The sequence below is a fragment of the Alternaria postmessia genome, assembly GCF_024291825.1.
Source record: "Alternaria postmessia strain BMP 2775 chromosome Unknown scaffold_93, whole genome shotgun sequence".
Taxonomy (NCBI): domain Eukaryota; kingdom Fungi; phylum Ascomycota; class Dothideomycetes; order Pleosporales; family Pleosporaceae; genus Alternaria; species Alternaria postmessia.
Window position 1 is genome coordinate 18,625 of NW_026260166.1, and position 26,249 is coordinate 44,873.

Here is a 26,249-nt window from a genome sequence, read left to right on the forward strand (position 1 = left end):
AATGAATATTGGTCTTGAGAGCAGATGGCAGACGCGCCCAGTCGCATCAAGCAGTCTTGATAGCTATTTAAGCTTCAGCGAAGCACCGGCTAACGTCGCGTCATTACTACCCAGAAGCTCGTTGGTACCTTGGCGTACTCCAGGGCCTGCTGCCCCATGTGGAAGGTTGATAATAAGGTGCATAGTACTTGCATGTCGATCCCCGTATAGTCGGAACAAACGCGACTGCTTTCCTATCGCCTGGGAGCGCGCAATCTGCATCGCGGCAAGCTGGAGATTGCCAGGATGGCACAAACGACATGCAGCATGCACATGGCGTGCTGCAATTCGTGGCGTGGTGATATGATAACGGTAATGACGATGTTCGCAGAGGCCGGGGACAAGGCTTGCGACATTGCAGGTCAGTTGGTGTTGCTAACGGAATAGCCTCGGAAGTAACCGCGCTAACGCCAGAATAGGAAGCTACAAAACTTGGACTCATTCGTGCCGCTCGATAAACAAGCAAAGTCAAGCCGCTAGTCGGTGGAACTGACGGCATTCAAGCTGGTCTTGGTAGAGCTTGAGTCGGTCTTGGGAAGGTGATTAAGTGGACCGTGTTCCGGACTCGACTGACTACCAACGACGACCCCGCCGCCAACCTGGTTGACGGCTTCGAACGATTGTACTGGGTCCGGTAAAACAGGAACGCATTTTCGAGCTCTTCATTGGTGAATTGGACATCAAGGTGCTCGCATTAATCTGTTTTCTACCATGGGTGGATGGGCAATGGGATTCAGCGCCGCGCGGTAGTCTAGCCTGACAAAGAATGATGTGAACTCTTGATAACTATACTATAGTGTGGTAGTCCTCACTGGAAACTTGTTGCTCACTATGCTTGCTTCCGAAGATCTCAGGACGAATGCGACGAAACAACCACATTTGATCTTTATAAAGTGGCCTTGAGGTAACTGCGGCAACGACAGTGATCACATACCCACTTATTGTTATAGTCTTCCTCCTTCCACTACCGCCCAATGATCTTCCCATGTCAACCTCCATTTTACACTCCATCACAGAAAATCATGCTATCTGTATGTCAACGATGCGACTTATCACATGACTGCCAAGGACGCCACCGGTACTGCGGGGCTCATGACCTCGCCACCCAGCCTGGTGCTTGTTCAAGGGCTGAAGATATCCTACTCATGCGACACCCTTGACCTTCACACGCAGACAAGCTGCGTCCTCCCAACACGATGCAATCAATAGCTTCAGCCCGGCGACAATCTTGGATGCCAAGCTCTATGAATGATTGTTGCAAGATGTGTCGCTCATTTCTCAATCTTGTTGCGTTGCAACGGACTAGTAGTGAAGCGATAGACTTTCATAACATCCAGCAGCTAAAAGAGTCTTCAGAGAATGGCTGTCATATGTGCATCTTGATCTTATTGTGTATAACAGCGGAACAGCAGCGTCGGTACCTTGAAGAGCTGGAACGCGCAAGCGAAGGCGAGCCCCAATTCGTGGCTGTTGTTGGGTTGTTCGGTCCTGGCGCCGTAACAACTTTGTACCTACACATTGAGGAAGCACATCCAAGACCACCTGTATGCAACCGAGAAATTGTCTGCAAATTGAAATGTGAGGTTCCGGCAGATGAGCATCAATTGAGTACGTATCACTATCCCTTGTTGCACTTCTCCACTTATGTATCGGCTACCAGCACGGCTACTCAAGCGAGTGCAGCCCTCTACAGACTCTTCTGAGACTCTCAACATGATACGTTACTGGCTGAGAGAATGCGAAACGACTCACATGAGATGCGCGAAAAGAAGAGGCGAACGGTCTCGCCGGACTCCTACCCGACTGCTGCAGGTGCAGCCCTCAAAACCAAGCCCCAAAGTTCGTCTCCGCCAGACTGCTCAAATACCAAGAGATGCAAGGTACACGACTCTAAGTCACTGCTGGGGTCAATATATGCCAGTAAAGCTTCAAAGGAGCACGTTGCCAGCATTTCTGGATGGGGTCAATGTTGACAAGCTTCCACCAACCTTCCAGCAAGCCATCATACTTACCAAGTCGCTTGGTATAGAGTACATATGGATCGATTCTCTTTGCATTATCCAGGACGACGACGATGACTGGGCTAATGAGTGTAGTAGAATGACCTCTGTCTACATGAATTCATTTATCAACATCGGGGCGAACGCGGCTGGAGACTCTCGAGGAGGTCTCTTTCAGCAACGGTCCTGGAAGTCTGTTGGCCCCTTATTCGTGCCACTTACGTGTACACCCGCAGGATGGCATCGCAAACCTGTTGTATTATGGCCGAATCCTGGAATCGGGGCCCTGCTGGATAATGCGCCGCTTGGGGGTAGAGGGTGGGTCGTCCAGGAGCGTCTTCTTGCGCCACGTACTGTCCATTTCCTGAAACACAAAGTCATATGGGAATGTGATGAATGTCAGGCATCCGAGACGGACGTCACAGGAGAGCTTGAATACCTTCACGTGTCTAAGAGGGCATATCTGGCTGTACCTATAGCACAGAGCAACGACGCCAGCGGTCGCATCACCCAGTTTCTGAACACATGGGGCAACATTGTCGACTTATACAGCACCGGCAAGCTGTCGGTAGCCACAGATAAGCTAGTAGCATTATCCGGAGTCGCAAAATATATGTTTGAACATCGTCAGGACAACGAGGGTTTGCGATATTACGCGGGCCATTGGAGCCAAGACTTCGAGTTGCAACTAACGTGGTCTGCCTCCCCCTTCAGCACTGGCAGTCGGTCACAGACTTACGTCGCACCTTCATGGTCGTGGGCATCGTACAATGGCAAGGTTTCATTCCCACGTCCTTACCGCGAAACCTCATTGGTACAGCTCATCAGTATAGAGACCTTCCCTCAATCGGACCCGTTCGGTGCAGTTTCAGCGAGCTCCCGGGGCTATGTTCGCATTCGAGGTCCTTTATGCAGAGCTGCTGTCACACATCTTAGCCGCTTGGGTGACGGGGAAAGCCCTAGCACACTCAGATCGCTCTCGTCTGGCGTCAACATTCGATGTGCTGATTTGTCATTTGATGAGCCTGACGAAGTGGTAATACTCGAGGATAGTGTTGAGCAGCAAAATTCTTTTGTTATCTTTGGGGTCTCACAGGTCGATTATAGCAGCAGACCATTGCAAGGGATCCTACTGCAGTTGACTGGGGTTCAAAGAGGTCAATACCGTCGAATTGGTTTCTTTCGAGTTCATGAGTTTGGGCAAGATCAACGGTACCACTTTAGTGCTTTAACAGCTGCGTTTGGTGCTATGGATATGCCTGAACAATACTATGAGCACAGGGGAAACGATTGGTATGAGTTTATGATTGTTTGAAATTGACTTCACTCTGGTTTGCTATGTACTTCTCTGGATCATTACTATCACTACGATGTCCGTCTTACACTAAGCGGTGTATAACTCCTCGTCCTCATACTTGGTATGCGTTCCCTACTCTTAGCATGTATGCACAAGATAGCTTTGGAATTACTGTTTTGGAAACTAAATAGAGTGCTATTAGAATCTGTGCTCTATTGAGGTATGCCTTAGCTGGGATAAGAGGCATGTTGGCACGGTCAAGACGAACCTAGCTATCTCCATGGCTCTCATCATGAGACCCTCATCGAGGTAGTCACAGTACGGAAGGCTCTAGTATTGTCATCTTGGAACACATAATTCGTGATCATATAGTTCCTACTCGTTGTCTTGACATTGCAGATCGCTGAGTCCCAACCAGCACATCTAAAAGCTAGACTACGTTAGAGCTAGATAGTGAGGCAGCTAACATGACTAAAGTTGACATGGCCTGGTTGCAAGTCCGCCAGACCAGGCGCCGCCACCTCCACCGATAAATCTCACTCTCTCCCTGCCCCGGACTATTCCGCACCATTCGAAGTAGCAACATCAGGGTTGGGGTAGTACCACGCAGCCACAGCCACAATGACATAAACAATGATAAGCATAGCGCCCTCAAGGTAGTTCGACTCGCCGTCTCTGAGGAAGTTACCCACCACAACAATAGCCAGCACCAGCAAGACAATCATGAAGATCTCAAAGTTGAGGTCCATATCCTTACCCATGATCCAGCCAACAATAACCACGAGCGGGGCGTTGAAGAGAGCAGTCTGGATAGACGGACCGATGCAGTGGAAGAGGGCAAAGTTGATCTGACCATCCCACGCTTCGTCAATAGCAGTCAGATGCTCAGCCGCCTTTTCGACAAGCGGCAGCATGATGAGACCGAGGAACTGGTCTGGAACCCCAGATTCAACAACATCTTCGATGCGCTCGACGAGGAAGACGGCGAGGAGCGTGACAATAGCGAGGGACAGGACAAGCGCAACCATGCACTCTGTGAAAGTAAACTTGGGCTTGGCGAGATCCTCGTGGTGGTCCAGATCAGCGTGTTCGTCCGCCTCGAGAACTTCGTCAAAGAGCGAGTGCTGGGAGCGCGCGTTGTACCAGATGAAGATGCAAAAGGCGATGATAAGGAGGATGGAAGTCACCTGACTGATCCTGAGGACGTTGTGCTGCAGGATCTTTTCCGTAAACTCGTGGTGCTTTGACGAGTGAGCGACGGCGGAGCCCTTGAGCGCGGAGTAGTAGGCTGATGGGATGAGCAGACCGAAACCGGCTACGAGGAGCAGACCGGACCCGACTTCGCTGACGGAAGCGTGGAATTTCTGGCTCATTTGGCGGAGGCCGCCGACGAAGAAGCAGCTAGCATCCAAGTCAGTATAACGTGCACACTTGAACTTGTCGTGGAGTACTCACAGTCCAAGACAAAGCAGCAAATTTGTCAGTATAGATCCCAGGATCGCTGCCTGGATGACCGGAATGAGGTTTCCATGCTCGCTCGAACCGTCCCTAGAATGATGTTTGGCAATCAAGATGATGAATAGGATGATTTCCACGATGCTTCCGAATGCAGTCTCGATCAGGATTCCGCTGACTTTCGGCATCTTCCTGGCAAACTCCTGGCCTGCGAAACCCAGGAGATTGGCTACTGGCACCATGGCGATGTAGCTGGTCGCGAAGATGGCAATGGGCATTGACGGTGCAGCAAAGTGCAGCACAATGGCTACGATGACAAAGGGCCAAAGGAGGTTGGTGTATTTTGCTGCATTGCTGCCGGAGCGCCAGGCTACGTTGATGAAGTGGGATGGGTGGAAGCCCTTGCGGCCGGACTCGCCATCGGGGTGGATGTGCGAGGGGATGATGTTGTGGAGGAGCGGGGTGGACTCGTTGTGGTTGTTATTGCGGTTGTTCTGCCCATTGACATGGTCGTACAAGACGCGTGAGACGTTGTGCGAATTGTCGTGGCCGTGGCGGTTGGAAGACATGGTTGCGAGATTCCGGGTAACCGGGAGTGAAGGGCGCTGTGGTTGGTGGGGATTGATGGATAAGCTACCCTGGAACGGCGGGCAGCTTTTGAGTGGCCCGCTGCAACGCTGGACGGGAAGCAAGGCTTGTCTTGCTGGTCAATTTGGCTCGCGAGCACAATGCGAGATGCGATGAAACTTCTTCCTGCGCAGAGCAGTTGGGATGGAAGAGTTGAGGTGAGAGCTGGAGGTTTTTGCGGAGGGCGGTGACGCGCTGCGAGACTGCCCAGACGCGGCTGGGGCTGGGCGTTGCCGAAAAACAAGGCAGGATCGTCGAGGTTTGCCAGCGAAGCAGCTTCTTGCATCTGGCAACATCGTCAAACATCACGAAAGATACTGTTTCGCGTTGCGATATCGCTCAGGGCTGGTATCTGATCTCTTCTGGCGCTCGCGATGCATAGCAGTGGTAGTTGATGGAACGTAATGGCCCTGGACACTTACGGCTGGCGAATGAGCTGTGTACGAAAACAAAGACCATCAGCGACTTCGCCTTGGTTGCTTCAAGTCGCTTCTAATTCCCCCGTGAACGACATGTGATGCGATATACCGGAAATCCAAAAGCGCGGTTCTGAATGAGTTCCACCACGGAGTTGACTAGAAAGCGTCTACGCGCGAACCAAGCCCGCCAAAGATCATGTTTCATCCATGGTCGACGCAGTTGACATGACCACGAAGAGACGAAAGTTTTATCTTCCAGACTTGCATGGTATTATCTTTGCTCGAATCAAATGCGCCTCCACGAGCATCCGAGGTGCGGACGATGAGCTCAACCGTAGGACTCTGGTGGGCCGTGGTCCATCCCCATCCAACGTCCAATGAGGCGGATTTGCATACAAACACCAGAACCTCGGTACAGAAATGAAGACTGTATATCTGTCCGACTGCCTCAAATTACTTGTAGGTCTTTACATGTTGCATCAGAGGTGCCACCGGCATACTCTGTGGTCTTCTCAACGTCGTAGCGACCTTATAGGAATAATCCAGCCATCATGCCTATGTCAACCGCTTCGAGGCCGAGCGGAAGCTGCACCAAATTTCCTGAACATACGCCGCTGCCAGTGGAGACACCCCTGACCGATGCGAAGCGCGGTATATGCCGACTACACTTCCTCGAGAGCGAAGGGCAAGACTCATTAGACTACCCCAGGTACAGGATTGCGATTCAGTTCGAACTCTTTACCGCTGTTCGATCATGTCCGCTATGCGATGCCGAACTCATCCGTTACGGCATGATCGCTCGCGTCGAGCATCTTCTGGCTCAGGCTTGCAAGGCCGAGGGCAATGTAACCGCCTTGAGAAAACGCTATGATTACGCGTACGAACCGTTTGAGCGACTTGAAGAGCTAGAAGAAGACGTAGCTAGCGTCATGGAAGATTTCAGAAACGAAACGAACAACTTATCCCAGCCGACTAAGGATTCCCTGTTCACCAAACTGCACAAAGTGCTCAACAAGGACAAGATCTGGGGCAGAGACTTGGACTACCTTGAACAACTTCTTCTGGACGGTCATATTGTTCCTGAAGCCATACAGATATGGTATACGTTCAAGCTCGACTGGGCTCAAGAGGACTTCGCGGCCCGAAGTAAGATGCTAGGCAAGCAACTCGATCCTCTTATCGATGAGCTACACGAACTTGAGTACGCCCTCCAGGGTCTATTTGCAGACCTTCACCAGTTCGACGGATTTTCAGACCTGGAGATTGCTTCGGAAGTACAAAACGTGTTTGGCTCCACCAGTCTATCGGACGAAGTCCTCGAAGAGCCGGAGGAATGGAGTTGTTGGCAAGATGACACAGGGCTGAAGATGGAATACGCTGAGATACAATCTGATTGGTTGCACAGAACTATCAGTCAATTTCAACGCGGGCTGAGCAGTCTTGGAGTATCGGGTCGCGTAGAGCGGGAAGAAGGCAGAGCCGACGTGCATATTGCGGTTACGAATGCGCTGGAGGTGGGTCATGGTTGGACGGAAGTGGAGGAATTTGCGGATAGCGAAAGTGTAATGGATAGTGACTATGGGGATGAAGACGCGATGGATTTTGATGTACTAGAATCGCCTTAGGGCTGCTGATGTCCTCGGGTATGAGCAAGGCAACGCCGTCGAACACCCCAAGATTCGCGACTCGATGAAGAACTCTAGTATCAATGAAGCTCGGGGGGTAATGGGAGTTGCGATAGCTATGCAAGATGTTAGGCTGCCATGAGGCCGAAAGAAGGCAGACCCGCTTCCCCGCCTGAATATGCCTCATGGCTAGGCGCATGCAACTAGTCATCATTCGTTGACTCTTGTTGGTCCAGCTGGACATGCATGCTGGTGTTTAGCGAAGATGCAGTCGCATGAAGGCTGGCTGGGGTTGACAGCCGAAAGTTGTGATTGGGGTAGCAATGGATAGTTGTGCTCAGCCACCACCACCCAGACCAGCACACGGAAAGAAGAATTACCATCCTCCGTGAACATAAGCAATCCGTCGTTACCACCTTCAACCGATAAAGCGACCCTCTCATCAACACACACTCTTTCGTACCATTGAGTAATGTGCTTCTACGATCAACACCGGTTCAAATGCGGGGATTGGAAATGGGGGCACTTCCGCCAACATTGCGCAAAAGAGTGGAGAATTGGAGAAACATGTGGGATGAAGTTAATTATGCAGATCGTTCCAGTGGATGCGCGTTGCAAATTGTGTGAGAAAGTCGATACCAAGATGCGACGCCGTGCTGCCGAGGTTGAAAGGGTCAGCCAACTACAGAAGCAGGGAGCGAAGCCTGCTTTGCTCAGTATCGGCGGATCGCTCACTGCCATCCAAGGCCTCGACGATGGAAGACCTTATTGGGACCTCGAACCAAAGTCACAATCTGGAGGCCAAGACTTCGGATCAGGTTTTACACCCATGTATGGAACCATGTGGGGATCAAGTTCTACACCCATGCTTGGAAGCACGTGGGGATCAACTGAACATGCGATCCAAGTCGCGAAGTACGCAGATCACAAGCTACGCACAAGGAGCTTACATGGAGCAAAGACGTCGTCCGGGCATAACGGAGAGCTGCCACACTCGGCCGTAACTTTTGTTACTCCCCTGGGATTCATACAACAGTTTGCCGGTACTATCTATAAGCATGCCGGCGCTCATCACTGGGCCGGACTCACAATGGCGCGATACTCTCCGACAAGCGTCAGGAACAGCCTCGGAATCCTTCTCATGGACTACTGTAGTAGCCTGAATAACAAATTCGCGACAGGGATTACGTCTTTTACGGACGCCAACTGGAGAAATAAGGAACTTGTCCTAATGGGAACATCTCTGGTAGAGGAATTCAGGATTGAGATCGCGGTGAACCTTTGTTCAATTCTATCTTCTGACTACAGCTCAGACGATCCTTCCCTACGAGAGATTCGCCCCGACTGGTTTGATCAGAGGCAGGAGTTTGAGCTTCACCAGAAGCGGCTTGAGCTGAATTGGGCACCAGTCACGCTACCGAGCGACTGGATCGAATCCTCAGAATTTCGCAACGAGGACGCGGCTAGTGCAGTGATTGAGGCAATGATATCCGAACGAGGTTCAACGGATACACTAAAGTGCTTAGCGCAAGACGTCCGCCGTGAGCTTTATGAAGATGACAGTATCGCAATGCGCACCATCGAGACGATAGTGTCAGAAAAATGTCGCCCCACGCTACATGGTTACGAAGCTATATTTCAAATACGCTGGTCGATTGAGAAGTTTATACAGGATCAGTACAGAGAAGACATGCCCCGATTCGGGTCAGTCTTGACTCTTACTGGTTCCGCGCTATATGCACAAGCCTCGACGTGTGCCAATTATATCGAGATGACATGGCCCTCTACTGGAACGTTCTTTTTGGAGCTTTTGGATGCCATTTACGCTTCTATGGTGGCATCGGATACAGAAAGACCAGTCCAAATTGACCTAGAAAGTGATCGGGGCCTCTCCGTCAACTTTAATGTCATCTACATACCCGATCTCGATCCCGTCGCCACCTGTTTGGCACATGCTACCGAAAGAAGCCTGCTTGTAGAGTTCGCTCAGCAATTATCTTGGTTGAGCTCTGCATTCACGACATCGCCGTCCAAAAAGCAACTGGCTTATTCGAGCCCGTCACTTGTTCAGATGGGTGGAGGTGTTTTCGAGATCACAATCAATTGCGAATTGATCGATGAATCTGAGAAGGCATGCTGGCTGCCTCTTTTTGATGGTGCATGCATCGTAGCCGGGTTTCCTATATCCGAGAGAGCGGACGAAGTGGGTCTTGAAGTATCGTTAGAGCTTCTAGCTGGGCTCTCAGGCGCTCGACACGTATTTGAGTATGACGGAGGCTTAGTGATGAAGGGCTTCTCACATATCTTTGTCCCAGTTCGACGGCAACTCGATCGGGTTCAATGGCACGCCGTCTCTAGTCCTGACCAAGAGACACCGCTATCGTATCAGGACGGTGTTTCGCGCTGCGCTTCGCGTGCCATGCTCGACGAAGTTAATCTGCAGGACCTTGCATCACTACGAGCCATTGTTGGATGGTGCTCGGAGGCAACTATTTGCCTTGGTTCTAGCCACGCGGATTACGAGAACATTGACTACACCAAGAGCGAGGAAGCTAATTCAGGGCTGAGGTGTACGGGAGGATCTCTCGGCTTTCAACAATTTGGAGTGGCTGCGTTGGATGTCAGATTCGGTCTGAAGGATGGAAAGAGTCACTTCCACAGAAGCGGTCCCTATCAGAGGATCATTCAATTTGCGGAAGGCAACCCAATAGTACTACTTGACGTCGAGGGGAAAAGATCGTGGCTTGTTCCTGCAACTAATGTCATGTTGCACATAGTCCAGCATCGTCATCGATTGTATCCTTTCCAGGCGAACGGGAAGACAATCAGTCTCGATACGAACATTGCAACAGGGTCATCGGCTAAAGAGGTCTTGCTGAACAATCGGACTCAAGTTCTGTTCGAAGACGACGAGCATACTTTCATGAACGAAATACTGGATATTTGGTCGCTTCTAGAGTTTCTCCTCGCTCAGAATGTCACCCGTCAACGCGACACGCCTGGAGTTCGTATTCCAAGCTCGGTTCACGAGAGTATATGCGGGTTTGAGTTCAAATCCATAGTTCACCAAGATGCGCTCTATAAGCTCAAGAAAACGACTATTAGCAGGAATCATGGCGGATGGATTAAGCTTGTTGAAGATATCGATGCCTTGGTCCTATTTGCTAATGGTTTTGGAGATGTCATCCTACCAACAGGTGGATTTGACAATTTTTTGTGTCAGAAGTGGAGAAGAGTACCAGATGGGCAAGACTATTTGACTACAACCACGGATATGCTGCAACGACTATTTGACAAGGCTGGAAGTCGGCTGGATCGGAAATACCTCACCACCAAAAGTAAGCTTCGGTGGCATCAGGGAAGCTCCACCTTGTTCAATGCATGCCGAGATGTGGCTCTTTGCGATTGTACCCGCCTGCAACAGCTCATCCCAGAATCAGCATTCAGAAGCGTTCAGCCCCCCACTTCTATAGCTAGTAAAGGGGCCGTAATCTTCGGACGTCCTAACCCTCGTCCAGCGCCACCGCGTCCCACAGAACCGCAGATCACCAGTAGCTTGTATAGCCAGCCGAACATACCAATCACAACAAGCGTCATCGCTCAGCACGACAACACGATCGATGAAGCTATGGAAAAGATCCAACGGTTGGATGTCGAGATCCATGAGTTGAGCTGTGAGCGCAACCGCCGGCTGCAAGCCATTCACTGAGCCGAACCTGGGGGCTTTGAGATGTGTTCATTCGTGTAGCAGCACCTATGCAACCACAAAAGACATAACCACCACACCTGCCACCAACGTAGCCATCCCCGCTTTCCTACCCCACTCCATACCCGCCGCCGCATTCTCATTGTTCACCGACTCCGGCGGCACACGACTTCCCTCCCGCACATGATCAGGCGCAATGCAAACGACCTTTGTCACGCCGCCCATAGATGCTTCTTCAGACACGGCAGCAACTAGAACCGGGACAGGCCTCGTAATGTATTCGTCGTACCAAGTGAAGTTGTCAACATTGGTATCGTAGTCCCAGGGTTCTTGTGTGGGGCCCACACCGAAGAGTCCACGCGTGCTGAAGCCAGCTGGTACGTCGATGCCCGGGGGAGCGCCGTTGCAAGTAGTGTTCGTGAGATTTGCTGTGCGGGCTAGATGAAGTGTTAGTGAGTCCAGACTAAATGTGATGTCGTCGTAGATAATTTGGTGGAGAGAATAAAACGCTGTGCTTACTCGTGCTAATTCCGCCCCAGAACCCTTCACCACAAGCTTCGTCTACTTCATCCTTGTCAAGCGACAAGCCAGGGCATTGATAGCCGTTTTTTGAGCTGTCGATGAGTTGAAGAATGTTAACAGGAAACGCGTATTCCTTCTCCAGTAAGTCCTGGCATTTCTGGGATATTACGCCGTCACAGCCATTCTGGCCGCCGCCTTGCCGGTGGTTGTCTATCGAATCAAACATATATACACATGCTTGAGTTGTTGTGTTTTCAGGAGCGCTAATGTATGCGTACGTCCATGGGTCGAAGACGCGGTTGTCGGTGCTGTTGCGAGGATTGTTGCGGGATTCGCCGAATGTGAGGGAGACGTAGAGGTCGATTGCGTCCCCGAGAGAGACGTTCCATGTACCTGTGCCATTTACAGGCTGCTCGTAAGAAGGCGTACGGCCGCCCGGGTTGCAGTCAACGGGTTCTGTGGTATTTGTGGTGTTTTGTGCGGCGGAGGTGCTTATGAGGGATGCAGCGAGGAGGACATTTCCGAGCCGAGATGATTGTGGTGCCATGTTGAAGGAGTTTCTCGAAATCGTTTAATCCTAGAGGTGTCAGGTTCGAGGGCTTGAAAGACCACGATGATGGTGTTGCCTGTGTACGTGCAACGCGCGCATCGCGTGATTTTGTACGCCCTCAGGCCTACCATATCAGACCGGTGGTACAGTTGACATTCATCGCCTCGCCGACTTGACGTCAGTTGTGATGGGCCCGTTCCATTCGTTTTACAAGACACGCGATGGGACGCCTAGCCAAGTATCGTGCTTGTGCCGATTTATCCATCCAACTATAACGCTAAGCATCGTATTTCAACATGTCCGGGTCTCATTGGAAGTAGCCGCAGGGATCCGGTTGGACGCAAGGCTGACTTGCTTAGACGAACTTAAGGCCATGGCCGTGTTGGGAAAGATGTGATCTTGCCAAAGTGAGATGTGTGGCATTGACATGCGCCAAGCTGGCTGTAACGGCTTAGCGATACCCACCAGGCACGCCTTAAATTCTTAAATAAAGAACGCCGATCTTTACAACTCCGTCATTCTGCACATAACTGCGGATTGAGCCGTCGCGACAGCAGGTGACCTTGTGGTGTTGCTGTGGTTCTCGGCGACCAGCATCCCGATAACGAGAGTGCTTTTGACGTGTATGTTACATTGCGGTAGGATGCCTCATCGAAGAGAGTGAGGCCAGCTAATGCAGCAAAATCATTGGTCGCGGAGCACTAGAGAAGGATATGAGTATGAATATACCTCTCATCGCAGGGTAAGAACAATCCAGAGCTTGTGCGCCGCCCTGGTGAGATGGCTTGATGACAAGGCGTCGTTTGAAGCGGCCGGGAATGCCGTCTCATGCTTGCGAACATGCAACAAGTGTGCGGAATAGGAGAATTGACGCGTATGCGTCGTAATCACCATTAGAGCATGTATGGTGCTGAGAAGTCTGGATCCAAGTTAGGGGAGAGAGGACGGGTAGGGGCTGGGGATCAGAGAGGCTAAGAATGCGGGGAAAGCTAAAGCCGCCACCCGCGCTCTTATCACCGGCACGAAAATACCATCCACTTATCCCACCTTCGATAAGCTCTGCGATGACTATATCGGACGTTGCTCTTATCATGCCAATGCACGGGATGGCAAGCTTTATCGACTTGCGCAAGGCCTCTTGCGTTACGTTCAGACTCCTCGGAAGCCCGTCTGAATAACATGCCCCGCAACATTCGCATAGCTGCCGCCCAAGTTGGTGCAGTGCATCGCGATGCCAGTCGCGAAACCACATTGCATCGACTCCTTGACCTTCTGTGTCAAGCTGCCACTCAAGGCGCACAGGTTGTGCTCTTTCCCGAATGCACGTTCACAACCTTCTTCCCGCGCTACTTCTTCGCCGATGAGGCGGAACTTGAGTCGTTCTTCGAGCATGGCGACGTCACCACAGCGAAGGAAACACGAGCGATATTCGATAAAGCTAGGGATTTGGAGGTAGATATCTGCATCGGATTCGCAGAAGCCACAGATGAAGGCGACCATTACAACGCGTGCATCTACTACCACGCCAAATCTGGTTCCATCCTGTCGAAGTATCGGAAAATCCATCTACCCGGAGATGTCGAGCCTTTTCCAGAACCTGATGCAGTCAACCAGCTTGAGAAGCGATACTTTAAGCCTGGTGATCTGGGCTTCAAGGCCTTCCGCGTACCGGGCTTGACGGATATCACACCTGAGGATGGCGAAACCATCTTCGGAATGATGATCTGCAACGACCGGCGTTGGGCCGAAGCATGGAGATGCTTAGGTCTTCAAGGCGTCGAAGTCGTTCTCGTTGGGTTCAATACACCAGGCTTCGCGCCACAGATGTGGGGTGCTTCACCCGATGTGAGTCCACAAGACGCGCGGGCTGAGGCTATCTTCCATCATAAACTTGTCATGCAAGCACATTCATATACAAATGCGTGTTTCTCTGTCAGCGCAGCAAGATGCGGGCTGGATGATGGGAAGTACGACTTGGTAGGTGGCTCGACTATCATTGGTCCTGACGGAAAGATCATGGCCGAAAGCAAAACAGAGGACGATGAGGTTATCGTGGCCGATTGCGATCTTGGTCGATGTATACCGGGCAAATCACGGACGTTCGATTTCGCGAGACACCGACGAACGGAACATTACGGTATATTGACTGCGCAAACGGGGGTCATCGAACCTCTAAGGCTGTCAACACCAGCGTCTGCTCCTAACGACGATGGAAAAGTCCTGGACGATTCTCAAAATAAATGCCTACACTCAGTGACTGGCACCACTGGTACCAGGCAAATTCGCATCCTCCTTTGCAACCCTAACGCCACGCCCTCGATGACGCATGCATGTCTTGAGATGGTCAAATCTACACTCACGCCCGATGTCACAGTCACTGGTTTCACGGCGCCCAAACCCGCACCCTCAGCCATCGAAGGGGGTTTTGATGACGTCATGTCTGCGGCAGCAGCCGCCCGAGCCATCATCCCGATCGCACATCAGTACGACGCTTTTCTTGTCGCCTGCTACAGCAACCACGCGCTTATAAAAGTGCTCAGAGAAGAGCTGTCGCAGCCGGTCGTCGGTATTATGGAGGCCTCGCTGTTTGCTGCGCGAACTCTTGGTGGACGGTTTGGCGTTATTGCTGCGTCACGGCGATCCAGGTATACCCTAGAAGAATCCGTGAAGCATTACGGGTTAGATTCATTTTGTATCGGTGTACGAAGCTGCGACCTGGGCGTTTTGGAGTTAGATTCTAAGCCCGAGAAAGAGGTGCTGGGTGTTATGTGCGAGGTGGGTAAGAAGCTCGTCGACGAAGGTGCGGATGTCCTGACACTTGGGTGTGCTGGCATGACGAATATGAAAGCTGCTGTTGAGGAAGCGGTTGGTAGCGATGTGCAGGTGGTCGATGGTGTCCTGGCTGGCGTGCAGCATTTGGCTGGGCTCTGTAGACTTGGTATGCGAACAGCTAAGAGGGGGATGTACGCTAGTTCTGCGAGTGACAGGGAAAGGAGAGGTCAGAATTGGTACTAAGAATGTTTGTAGGCTCGCTGTTCGTGTGCTAGAATTCGCTGTCGTTGTCGGGCTAGTACCGTCACCAATCGGGGAGACCATTCGTCCTTTGTCCACAAGTACGAGAAGGGATGTGTTGCCAAGCTTCATCGTACATCGCAGGTTCTGAAGTTCCGGAGCCCGACCCTTCCGCGCGTTCGATGTCCGACATTCCTCACCCAATCAGTGGCCACCACGCCTTATTCCAACTCTCTGTAGCGTCACGGTGCACAAGGATCTCGTACGAGACCAAAATATTCGCGGCATGAAATACAATCTATTCGGCGCGGGCCGCAGACCGCAGTCAACCGGACGAGTTTCTCAGATGATGGCGGACATTCTGTACGCTCAGCCTCAGCTCGTTGCTGAGTCGCATAAGATGATATATGGACTTGCAGCCAGTGGCCTTCGCAGTGTCTGTACAACAGCTCTACTCCAATCCCTTGACCCCCATCTGCACACGTGGATATCTTGAGACTCTATCTACAAATCTCGACGCAATATTCTCCCTCCGCTAAAAACACCCGCTGGTGACAAAACATCCGCAAACAATGGCAGCTGCAATGCAAGGCCCTTACGTAGGCGTTGGCCCTTCGAACGACGATCAAGAACCCGCCATAGAGATGACGAGGACACTCACTGGAAGGAAGCGGTACTCAGGACCCAATGTCTCGCCCTTGAAGATGCTGAAGGCCTTACTCCCAGCAGCGTTTTTGATAATGGCCGTCCTCTGGATCAACGCGTCCCACATTTACGGCCTGTTTCATCATCAAGGAGCTTATGTTCACAGAGCGAAAGTTGCGCTGGCAGACTTTGATGGAAGCGACTTTGGCGAGGCTCTACGATTAGCAGCAGCATCGAACAATGGGACTTACGGGTTTCCCACCTTCATCAATGTCAATACCACAGGATCATCCCCTGAGCGGATTCGACACGAGGTCTTCGAGGGAAAATATTGGGCAGCGATCGTTGCGCAACCTGGGGCAACCACTCGATTCGACGATGCCGTCAATGGCACTACTACACAATACGATTCCAGTAACGTCTATACCTACTATGTACTATCGGCGCGGTACTACACCCTCTACGCCTCGACAATACTCACATCGACTATCACCACTACATCAGTCGCATCCAGCATCTTCAACACTGAATTCATGACAGCCCGCCTCGCCAGCGGCTCATTTGCCAAAAGCACTGCTGCACTATCCGCTCTTGCGGTTCCTGCACGTGCTGTCGAAGCCCAAGCAGGATCTCAAGACTTCGCCGACCTAGACGACAAAGCCTTCATCAATACCCTTGGTACCGTCTTACCCATCCTCATGCAATTCTTCTTCATCATGGCATGGAACGGCATATGCAACGGCATGCACTTGTACGCTGCCTACGACCTGCGCACACATATTCTCGCCCGCCTTTTCTGGAGCACCGTTTGGCCCATATTCACCAGTTTATGTACTGCGGGATGGACTTTCGCATTTCGCGGCTCTTACCACATCGATGCGAAGATGTTCTTTGCTTTCTGGGCTCTGACTTGGGTATTCAGTATGATTCAATTTGATGTCCTGGACATCATTACTGGATTTATACCTATGGCTTTTGTGCCATTCTTCTTTCTCACTTGGGTAATCTTCAACGTTGCGGCATCGCTTGGGCCGGAGGAAATCCTTCATCACTGGTACAGGATCAGCTACTTCTTTCCATCGCTACATTGGTACAAGACATTTATTACCATCATCACACAGGGCGGCGTCAACAGGCTATACTACACACTACCTGTGCTCGCTGCTTGGCTAGTCTTGGTGAAGCTTTTGAGTCCGCTGGCTACGAGAAACCGTGTAAGGAGGGCACAGGAGGTGTATAAGTGGTACAATGAAAGGCACGCTATTGGCGGCCCTCACTAAGTGAATGTATAGGGCGGTTGTACTTTACCGCGCATTTCTTTTGTCTATTGCACTCAGTTCAGCATAGCATACTTCAGACTCTTGTCACTTTACACATCTTGTCCTCGAGGATCTCCTTATCTCAGTTTATAATATACTCTTCCAACCCATCTCCTTCTTGCAGCAGACCCTACCTTCTTCACTGGTTCGGCGAATCATCTCTAGCTTTTCATAATCTTAAGCATTCCATGACTTCTTCGGAAAGTTCTACATTAGCAGAACTGTAACGTGTTTAAGATATGTAGTTGGTAGCGTTGGGTAGGGTGATAAGTAATACAGGGCATTGAGCGCACCGACATGGCAAGGTGAAACATCAAGTTCACGGTTAGTCTCTAAGTACCAAGCGCTAGCATCGTACAACGATTGAGTCGCGCCAATCGGGCCGGCTTGTGAGGCAGCAGTCATCGTCTGCAACGCTCAACCCTGCGTTACCTACACTGCTTTTACAGTGTATCGGTTGAGAAAAAGAGCCAGTGAGAGACTCTCGAATATACAGGTTGTAAGTGTGCTAGAAGGACAGCCGGAAACGCGCTTACCCATCTAGACGCTTCCAATTGCCGAACTTTCTTTCCGCTTTAGAGAGGTGTTCTTAGGCTGTTGATAGACTCGGCCGAACCTTGGAGCGAGACTATTCGCATTCTATGGAGAATCATGCCAAGTTCCTGCAGGCTAGTAGCGGAGCGCGTTGTTCTGGTCATTATGCATGACGTCCGTCGGCCTAACCCCGCCCCCGCATGTTGTACGAGCGGTAGGCGCCGCAATTAGTACCGATAAATCCATGTATCTCAACGGTGTATAAAGATTCTTTCAAGCCGAGTTGATATCATCACGAGAGCACCTAGGTGGCTCTACTCCGACGACCATCATGGCATATCTCCTGTACACACAACAGACGGCCGGCGAAAGCTCGCACGGGCGATACTACGTCTACGGTGTGGTTGTGCTGCTTGTTTTGATCATCTTCAAGTATGTCTACCAGACCCTGGCTTCGCCTCTTCGAAGTGTGCCCGGCCCCATCCTCGCTCGCTTCACGCGACTCTGGGAAATCCATGCTGTGTGCAAGCACGAGAACTCAACCCACAACATTGCACTACATGAGAAGTATGGTAAGATCACACCAACATCAATGCTAATAGCGCTGTGAGCAAAATAGCGGTAGAAAAACACGGCTAATATACGCAGGTCCTATCGTGCGGCTTGCACCAAATCGGTACAGCATAAATGACGGAGAAGCCGCAAAGATGATTCTCGGACATCATGATGCCATGGATAAATCAAAGTACTATCATCCGTTCGGGCAACCGGATGAGTACAACCTCTTTTCCGAGCCGAGCATATCTGTTCATGCCAAAGTCAGACGTCCACTTGCGCAGCTATATTCGCAAACGAGCCTTCTATCCTATGAGCCTTTCGTCGACACTTGTAATAAGATCTTGTTGCAGAGACTAGAGGAGTATGCTCAAGATGGCAAGGCTCTCAATGTGAGAGAGCTCATGCAATACTACGCTTTCGACGTCATTGGCGAAATCACAGTCGGATCGCGATTTGGGTTGATGGAAGACGGTGGTGACAAGTCCGGCATCGTCGAGGCTATCGACGAGAGCATGACCTACGGAGCGGTCATAGGCTTGATTCCTGAATGGCACTGGTGGATCAGTATGACAATGGATACGCTTCGAATCAAGCCTAGCTTCAGGAAGCTTCTTGACTTTATAAACTTCCACCTCGACAATCGCGTCTCAGGGCGTACCAAGTCGCCCGAAGACCGCAAAGATTTCCTCGCCAAGATGCTGCCCATGGAACAGGAAGGCAAGGCGACACGCTTCCATACCCGCCAAGCCACCTCCCAGAATATCGTAGCGGGATCAGATACGACCGCCATCTCGCTCTCTGCCGTTTTTGCATACCTGACCATGCACCCGGACACGCTCGCCGCTCTCCGCCACGAACTCGACGAGGCCATAGCAGCCAGCACTCTTTCTGACCCAGCGACCTTCCAAGAAGCCCAAAAGCTTCCCTACCTCCAAGCCGTCATCATGGAAGCATTACGTGTACACCCTGCCGTCGGTGCACCCTTGACTCGAGTCGTCGGTCCCCAGGGCCTCGTAATCGCAGGTCAATTCTTCCCACCTGGCACCGAAGTCGGCGTCAACGCATGGACGATTCACAACAACAAGTCAATCTTTGGGCCCGACGCGCACGTTTTCCGTCCCGAGCGCTGGATCACAAAGAACAAGGAGGATCGCGCGTTGCTGGACCGCAATTTCTTGGCTTTTGGCGCGGGGCCACGGACGTGTATTGGCAAGAATATCAGTTTGTTGGAGATGAGCAAGGTCATTCCGCAGATTGTTAGAAAGTACGATTTCGAGATCCTTCCGGATGTGAATGGTGAGAGATACACGTGGAGGACGAGGTGGTTTGCGAAGCCGAGCTTCAATGCTGTTGTCAGGAGACGGATGGAGAAAGCTGCGTGAGGAGGTCAATAGTAGGACTCTTCATTACGTTGACGCTGGGGAAGTATCAGCAGAAATTAGTAAACACCATGATGAGAGAAGCTAGACCACTTGTCTCCAGATAGATGCCTTGAAATCGATGCATTCTTCAATCTCAGACTAGAACTACATCCACATACAGCAGAAGACGAGGGGATCGTTGCGCCCTATTCCTGCAGGACATAATTGTTCAGCCAGATTCTGGACATTGAATGTCCGGCGACATTACACTAGTCCCTAGCAACTAGCCACACGGCTCGGCAAAAGAGCTTATTTCCCCGCACCGATGGCCCCGCATGGGGTAGACGACCCAATTATATTCCTCAATCTGCGCATCATGGCGGAAGATTTACGATTGATAGCTCATGGGGATAAGTCGGGTAAACCACCGACATGCATCTAAACCAATGGCCAACAAGTCGGCAGAATGACCGTCATAGACACGCATGAGCATTCACCACGAGCTATAATAGTACATCTAGAGAGAAAAACGACTCTACGGATATTCTACCTTTGCTCTTTACTATAGACAGCACATCCTTCGCCATGCGACCTGGCGTATATCAGTTCCTCGTCGGGTGCTTTGCATCACTGGGCTCCTTCCTCTTTGGATACGATCTAGCCGTGATTGCAGAAGTCGTAGCATCCGACTCTTTCAAGTCCCTCTTTTTGCAACAAAACTCCGATTCTCGATCTGGTACCGTCGTTGCGCTCTTCACCGCAGGATGCTTCTTTGGCGCTTTTGGAGCAGGTTTCACCGATAAGCTCGGTAGACGAGGTACCATTCTGATGGCTTCGTGCATCTTCGTTGTGGGCGGTATTGTTCAGACTGCTGGCGTTGTCATAGGCATGTTGTATGCTGGAAGGTTTATCGCTGGTTTCGGTGTTGGGTTCTTGACCATGATTATTCCAATCTATCAAGCAGAGATTACTCACCGTCGTATTCGTGGCAAGGTCACTAGTCTTCAGCAGCTCTTTAGTGCAGTGGGGCAGATCTTCGCCAGCTGGACGGGCTATGGCTGTTACCTCACATGGGCAGGGACAGGCGACAGCCGTGAGTGGCGCATACCGCTCGCTGTGCAGATCATTCCAGCACTTTTCTTAGGAAGCTTGATCTACATGTTTCCTGAGGTATGTTTACGACCCAAAATTGCCTTTCGATACAATGCGCTGACGACACGGTAGAGTCCAAGGTGGCTGTGCGATCACGATCGAGCTGATGAGGGTCTTCGCAACCTCGCCCTTCTTCATGCTCACGGCGACATTCCGGATCCCTATGTGGTAGCCGAGTTCGACCTCATCCAAGCACAGATTCAGGCGGAGCATCTGGAGAAGAAAAAGACTTACTTCGACCTTGTTCGCGACTGGCCGAACCTCAGGCGAACAATGCTTGCATGCTTTATCCAAGCCGAATGTCAAATGACGGGAGTCAGCGCGATCCAATACTTTTCACCTCAAATCTACGCACAAATCGGCATCTCAACGTCTCAATCTTTGCTGTTCAACGGAGTCAACGCCATCATCGCTTTCGCCGGCACATCCGTATGTATCCTCGCGATAGATCGAATCGGACGACGGCCACTTGAGATCTACGGAGCGGGTCTCATGTGCATCACATTCTTGGTCAACGCCATTCTCATTCAACAGTTCCCAGCATCAGCTACCAACAATGGGGCTCATTGGGGTTTTGTCGCTTTGACATGGGTATTCAACTTTGTCTTCTTTATCACATCCGGCCCATTATCATGGGCGATTCCAGCCGAGCTCTTCGGAACTGCGCTGCGCATGAAAGGTGTGAGCGTTAGCGCAATGACAAGTTTTGCTTTCAACACCATGATAGGACAAGTCACGCCTATCGCCATCAGCGCAATCGGATGGAAATACTATATCGTCTTCATTGTCTGCAACTTTGTCAATGGCATTGTTTTCTGGGCGTTCTTGCCAGAAACCAAGGGACTCAGCCTCGAAGACATGGACGAAATGTTCTACAACAGTCCGACTTTTGTCCCCGGCAGCAAATGGGTGCCGCACTCTCATTTGGATGAAGATGCTCGCAGGATAGCCAATGGCGAAGATTACGCAGATGGAGTGGTGACGGCAAAATACAAAGCCACTGAGGTAGAGCATATCGAAGACGGTGCCTGATGTGGAATCAGGAAATACGATCCACGCGTCAGAGGTCCTGATAGACAGATGCAACATGAACACATAGGGCGTGCAGTCGCATTCTCGTGGCATGTAGATCTTATGTGTCCCATATTACACTATACAAAGACCTATGTTTGTGAAATTGATAGGATGTCATGTGATGTAAGCGAAAGAAATCCTTGTGCATTAGTAATACTGTGACGTACGTTTTCGTATATGCGGTGGCGAACCTCGTCCCTCTAGGCTGCCACTAACACACCTATCTGCATCTTAGATCATGGATGAGCCATTCAGTATAGCGCGATACTCAGTCACCATACGAAAGACTAAAAAATGCTCAGGATGCCTCGATATGGACCCGGAAATATTCGACTGGAGAGCGGTCACATGGGCGAGCATCTATCCAAAGCTTGATCCTCAGAAGATCATACATGGTTCGCAGAACCAGTGCATGTCATGCGCGATGATAAAAGAAGCCTTACACAGCGTCGGCTTTGATCTAGACATGACGCATAACAAGCAGAATCTTTCGCTGAGTCTCTTTCACATGAGCCAAGGTGGCAGTCTTGGAGTGTCCGCTCACTCCGGCATTGACGAAGTATATAAATCAGTGGATCTTTATACCGTTCTTGGTGAGTCAGCATTTGCTTTGTTGATGGCCATTGATCTATGCATCATATGTGAAGTACTAGAATCGCGCGACTATGCAACCGACTAATGATATTACCCAGAGAGTCCATCTTCGCCGTGGAGCATAGTTCGTCCCAATACACATTTATCGGGTAGCACAGCATTGGAGTTTAGTTCTCATAGAATCCAGAGGTGGATGAATGACTGCATTCTTGGCCACGGACAGTGTTCCAATCAAAGCGACGTGACGCTACCTACTCGGGTACTCGACCTAGGAGGCTCAAATGGATCTATCAGGCTGATAGAAACTCACGGATTGTCAGGCTCGTACATCTGCCTCAGCCACTCTTGGGGAGGTTACTCGACCATTTTGTGTACAAGAGAAACGTATGGCGGCTACCAAGAAAATGTATCCTGGGATACTCTTCCTCCATTGTTTCAGGATACGGTGAAGGTATGCCGCATGCTTGGAGTTCGATATCTATGGATTGACAAGCTTTGCATTATCCAACAGGATGCAGATGACTGGGCAAGGGAAGGATCGAAGATGGCGCAAGTGTTTGAAGGCTCTCTGCTCACAATTGGAGCAGCCATCTCGAAAGGTGACAAAGATTCACTTTTCTTCCAAGACAAGAAGCGCACTGCCAGCTTGAGAAAACATGTCGTTCAAATGGACGATGGATCTTCTTATGCCATCTATTCCAGGCTGCCTCATCGCTACCATCCGACCGATGGATTTAGCTTGAAGGGGATCAGCGAAGACTACCCCCTCATGGAACGAGCCTGGGTATATCAAGAGAAATTACTTGCACCACGCATCTTGTACTTTGGCGAAGAGTTGAGCTGGGAATGCCGCGAAGCATCAGCTTGTGAGTGTTCGGAAGCCAGACCGGGCGTAAAGTTAAATCACAGCTTGTCCCTTCTACCTGGATGTTCTAGAGAAGAACTTTACCTGCATTGGCAAGACATTATCCACGATTTCACGGAGCTCCAGCTCAGTCATGAAGAAGATCGTTTGCCGGCCATCTCGGGCCTCGCACAGCAGTTCCAATGCCGTCTGAGGAGTCCATATTTGGCCGGTCTCTGGAGAGACAACATGATTGCTGATTTGCTTTGGCATGGTTGGGACGGGGGTCGCAGCGGGGCCGAACGATATCCCACAAAAAAACCGAAGGAGTGGCGCGCTCCATCTTGGTCATGGGCATCGGTTGAGGGTCAAATTCTATTCAACGGTCCCTACAGGGCTGCGACATTGGAAGCGGACACAAAGAATTTGAGATGTTGGGTTGAAATCATCTCTGCTGAGTGTACACCATCATCACTCGACCCGACAGGTACAGTTGCGACTGGAAGTCTCGTGATCAGAGGTAGCGGGCATCTTGCCCGTCTCAAGCATACGGAAGTTTGTACAGGACACGATACTAGGCACTTTTCAGTCAAGCATACAGGCCTAAATTCGTCTTCTATTCGATCAAACTTCACTGTCGGTGGAGAGGAAGCCTATGTGGACTATGACCTTATCGATCAGGGATTGATGGAAGCAAATTCCGATATGAGCATATATCGCTTATACTTAGGTGGCATATTCCATACTGAGCGAACGTTCAGGCTTTCTCAAGGAGATTACATCTCAACCTCGTTCTTTAAGACGTGGAGCCTCCTGTTACACTGCGTCAATGGCAACATCTTCAAAAGAGTAGGACTTCTAGTATCTGACCATTACAATGGCGATGAAACGAGCATTTGGAATGGCTTAGAGAACTGCATGATCACAATCATATAATAGCGCACGTAGAATAATGATTTCAACTATTAATCAAGATGGGTCATATATTTCATCATCTAACGGAAGTAAGTCGGCGCCGTAGCCTTGGCAGCCATCCAAGCCTCATCCAGCGCCTTCACGACATCATCAGGGAGCGGACCCTTTTCCAAATCAGCAAGGTTCCCTTCCAACTGCTTCAAGCTGCTGACGCCAATGATGACGCCGTCGTTGCCGCCTTTGACCCGAGTCTTCAATTCGGAGTGGTGAACACACCATCGCAGCGCGATCTCAAGCAAGGTCAAATCATGCTTCTGCGCAGCCTCTTCAGCAATCTTGAGTGCCTGGAAGGTAGCGTCTTTGAAGTAGCGGTCACGGTACATGCTTCCGACGCGATCTGCTTTGGTGCCAAAACGGCCTTCGTCAGGCTTGATATCTTTGGATTTGATCTTGCCAGAGAAGAGACCGCCGGCTAGGGGGTTGTAGATGACAATGTCGATGCCGTATTTGCGGCAAGCTGGGATAAGCTCGGGTTCAATGGCACGAGCTGGCGCCTGTTAGAATAAAGTTAAAAGGGAAAAAGGCATACACTCACTGATAGCATTGTACATGGCCTGGTAGATGGTTGGCTTCACCCATCCCCGCTCCTTGCAGATGTTGTACACTTCCGCGACTTCCCAGGCGGCAAAGTTAGACAACCCTAAATTGACGAACTTGCCCTGCTTGTGCAGCTCATTGACGGCACCAAGAGTCTCCTCGAATGGCACGGAATGGTCTGGTGCGTGCAGATAGAAAATGTCCACGCAGTCTGCGCCCAACTCGTTGAGACTAGTCTCAAAGTGCTCTTTCAGCCTGTCGGGCTTGTGGACGCCGGCCTCGTAAGGATAGACTTTGGTGGCGAGGGTGAAGCCGCGGTCTTTCCATCCGGCCTGGCGCGTCCATGCCTCTTGCTTCCCGCCAACGTACATGCGCGCAGTGTCGATCTCATCGTAGCCTTGGGACTGGAAGTAATCAAGGTGCTTGGTGAATTCGTCAAACTCTGTGATACGTGCGCCGCTGCTCTCATCGGGGCCTGAGATGCATTAGTAATGGCTTTGGAGATGGGTTGCAGATGGTATATTAGCGAAACGTACCAAAAGTCATCAAACCGAGGATGACGCGGTCTTTGGGGTTTTGCGCGAGGAGAGGCATCTTAGCTATCTGTATCGATTGTGTGACCGTGAAGTGTAGAGACTATCGAGTGGGAGATTTGCATCTGCCGCTGTCGTTGCGACATGACGACAGCGGGGTGCCCGCCCGGACATAAACGCGTATTTCCGACACGTCCAACGCGTTTTCGCTTTCTGCGCGTCGTATCCCGCGATGGCTGCTAGTCCCCTTTTCACTGATAAACGACGAGACGGGTCATTGGTGTGCGTCCCTGCCAAGTGGTAGTAATCCAAATAACCCGAAACCCGAGTCAGCCTCACAAGTGCGATCGAAACAGGTCGCAGCTTTGATCTCGGATTGTACCGCGTTCTCCACTCCAGACCTCATGATGCGTGATCAACTCTAGCTATCTATTGGATGACTCATCGTGTAGCATGCACTATGCTCCATTCCAGACTCCTCTTCAATACTCCGGCGCCGCCGATTTCGTTCTTTGCGGTGTGTCTACGGCAGTTGCAGTACAGGATGACCATTTCTGGCTTCCGAATGGTTCCTCGATTCATTGGAAACGCCACGGTTTGGTTGAGAAAAGGCGTCTTCGCGCGACTATTGGACGGCAGCCTCGGACCTACTAAGGCTCCGTGAACTACTTGCAGCGCGGCGTCGAGGCGGAGCAGATGTCTCACGAACGCTGTCTGTGCTAAGGAACAGCAAAAGCAGGAACAGCGCACTCCCGCGGCCGTGCAACCCTTGGGGGCGATGATGAGAAATGGCTGAAACCTTGCTGTTCATCACAGCCAACATTCACAGCTCGCTTGGGGGCTGTGGGGCCCCATAGAACCAATGACGTCG

The 26,249-nt window shown here is 51.0% G+C and overlaps 8 protein-coding genes across 8 annotated transcripts; 5 read left to right on the top strand and 3 right to left on the bottom strand.

Annotated features, from left to right (window-relative positions):
• Window positions 1–3,893: 3,893 nt before the first annotated feature.
• J4E82_009518 (uncharacterized protein) lies at window positions 3,894–5,360 on the bottom strand (the record flags this gene model as incomplete). The annotated part of the gene is made up of 2 exons (XM_051735742.1): window positions 3,894–4,737; window positions 4,792–5,360. 2 exons carry the CDS (start codon window positions 5,358–5,360, stop codon window positions 3,894–3,896), a joined length of 1,413 nt encoding a protein of 470 aa, XP_051584482.1.
• A 1,028-nt stretch (window positions 5,361–6,388) lies between these two features.
• Window positions 6,389–7,462, top strand: J4E82_009519 (uncharacterized protein; the record flags this gene model as incomplete). Its single annotated transcript, XM_051735743.1, has 1 exon — window positions 6,389–7,462. One exon carries the CDS (start codon window positions 6,389–6,391, stop codon window positions 7,460–7,462), a length of 1,074 nt encoding a protein of 357 aa, XP_051584483.1.
• Window positions 7,463–11,216: 3,754 nt separating this feature from the next.
• Window positions 11,217–12,237, bottom strand: J4E82_009520 (uncharacterized protein; the record flags this gene model as incomplete). Its single annotated transcript, XM_051735744.1, has 2 exons — window positions 11,217–11,605; window positions 11,688–12,237. 2 exons carry the CDS (start codon window positions 12,235–12,237, stop codon window positions 11,217–11,219), a joined length of 939 nt encoding a protein of 312 aa, XP_051584484.1.
• Window positions 12,238–13,419: 1,182 nt separating this feature from the next.
• On the top strand, window positions 13,420–15,255 carry J4E82_009521 (uncharacterized protein; the record flags this gene model as incomplete). The annotated part of the gene is made up of 1 exon (XM_051735745.1): window positions 13,420–15,255. The coding sequence occupies one exon, from the start codon at window positions 13,420–13,422 to the stop codon at window positions 15,253–15,255; it is 1,836 nt and encodes a 611-aa protein (XP_051584485.1).
• Window positions 15,256–15,824: 569 nt separating this feature from the next.
• J4E82_009522 (uncharacterized protein) lies at window positions 15,825–17,177 on the top strand (the record flags this gene model as incomplete). Its single annotated transcript, XM_051735746.1, has 1 exon — window positions 15,825–17,177. The coding sequence occupies one exon, from the start codon at window positions 15,825–15,827 to the stop codon at window positions 17,175–17,177; it is 1,353 nt and encodes a 450-aa protein (XP_051584486.1).
• Window positions 17,178–18,081: 904 nt separating this feature from the next.
• J4E82_009523 (uncharacterized protein) lies at window positions 18,082–19,690 on the top strand (the record flags this gene model as incomplete). The annotated part of the gene is made up of 2 exons (XM_051735747.1): window positions 18,082–18,322; window positions 18,399–19,690. The coding sequence occupies 2 exons, from the start codon at window positions 18,082–18,084 to the stop codon at window positions 19,688–19,690; spliced, it is 1,533 nt and encodes a 510-aa protein (XP_051584487.1).
• Window positions 19,691–20,135: 445 nt separating this feature from the next.
• On the top strand, window positions 20,136–21,853 carry J4E82_009524 (uncharacterized protein; the record flags this gene model as incomplete). Its single annotated transcript, XM_051735748.1, has 3 exons — window positions 20,136–20,141; window positions 20,195–20,839; window positions 20,894–21,853. 3 exons carry the CDS (start codon window positions 20,136–20,138, stop codon window positions 21,851–21,853), a joined length of 1,611 nt encoding a protein of 536 aa, XP_051584488.1.
• Window positions 21,854–24,328: 2,475 nt separating this feature from the next.
• Window positions 24,329–25,439, bottom strand: J4E82_009525 (uncharacterized protein; the record flags this gene model as incomplete). Its single annotated transcript, XM_051735749.1, has 3 exons — window positions 24,329–24,795; window positions 24,844–25,320; window positions 25,382–25,439. The coding sequence occupies 3 exons, from the start codon at window positions 25,437–25,439 to the stop codon at window positions 24,329–24,331; spliced, it is 1,002 nt and encodes a 333-aa protein (XP_051584489.1).
• Between the last annotated feature and the right edge of the window lie 810 nt (window positions 25,440–26,249).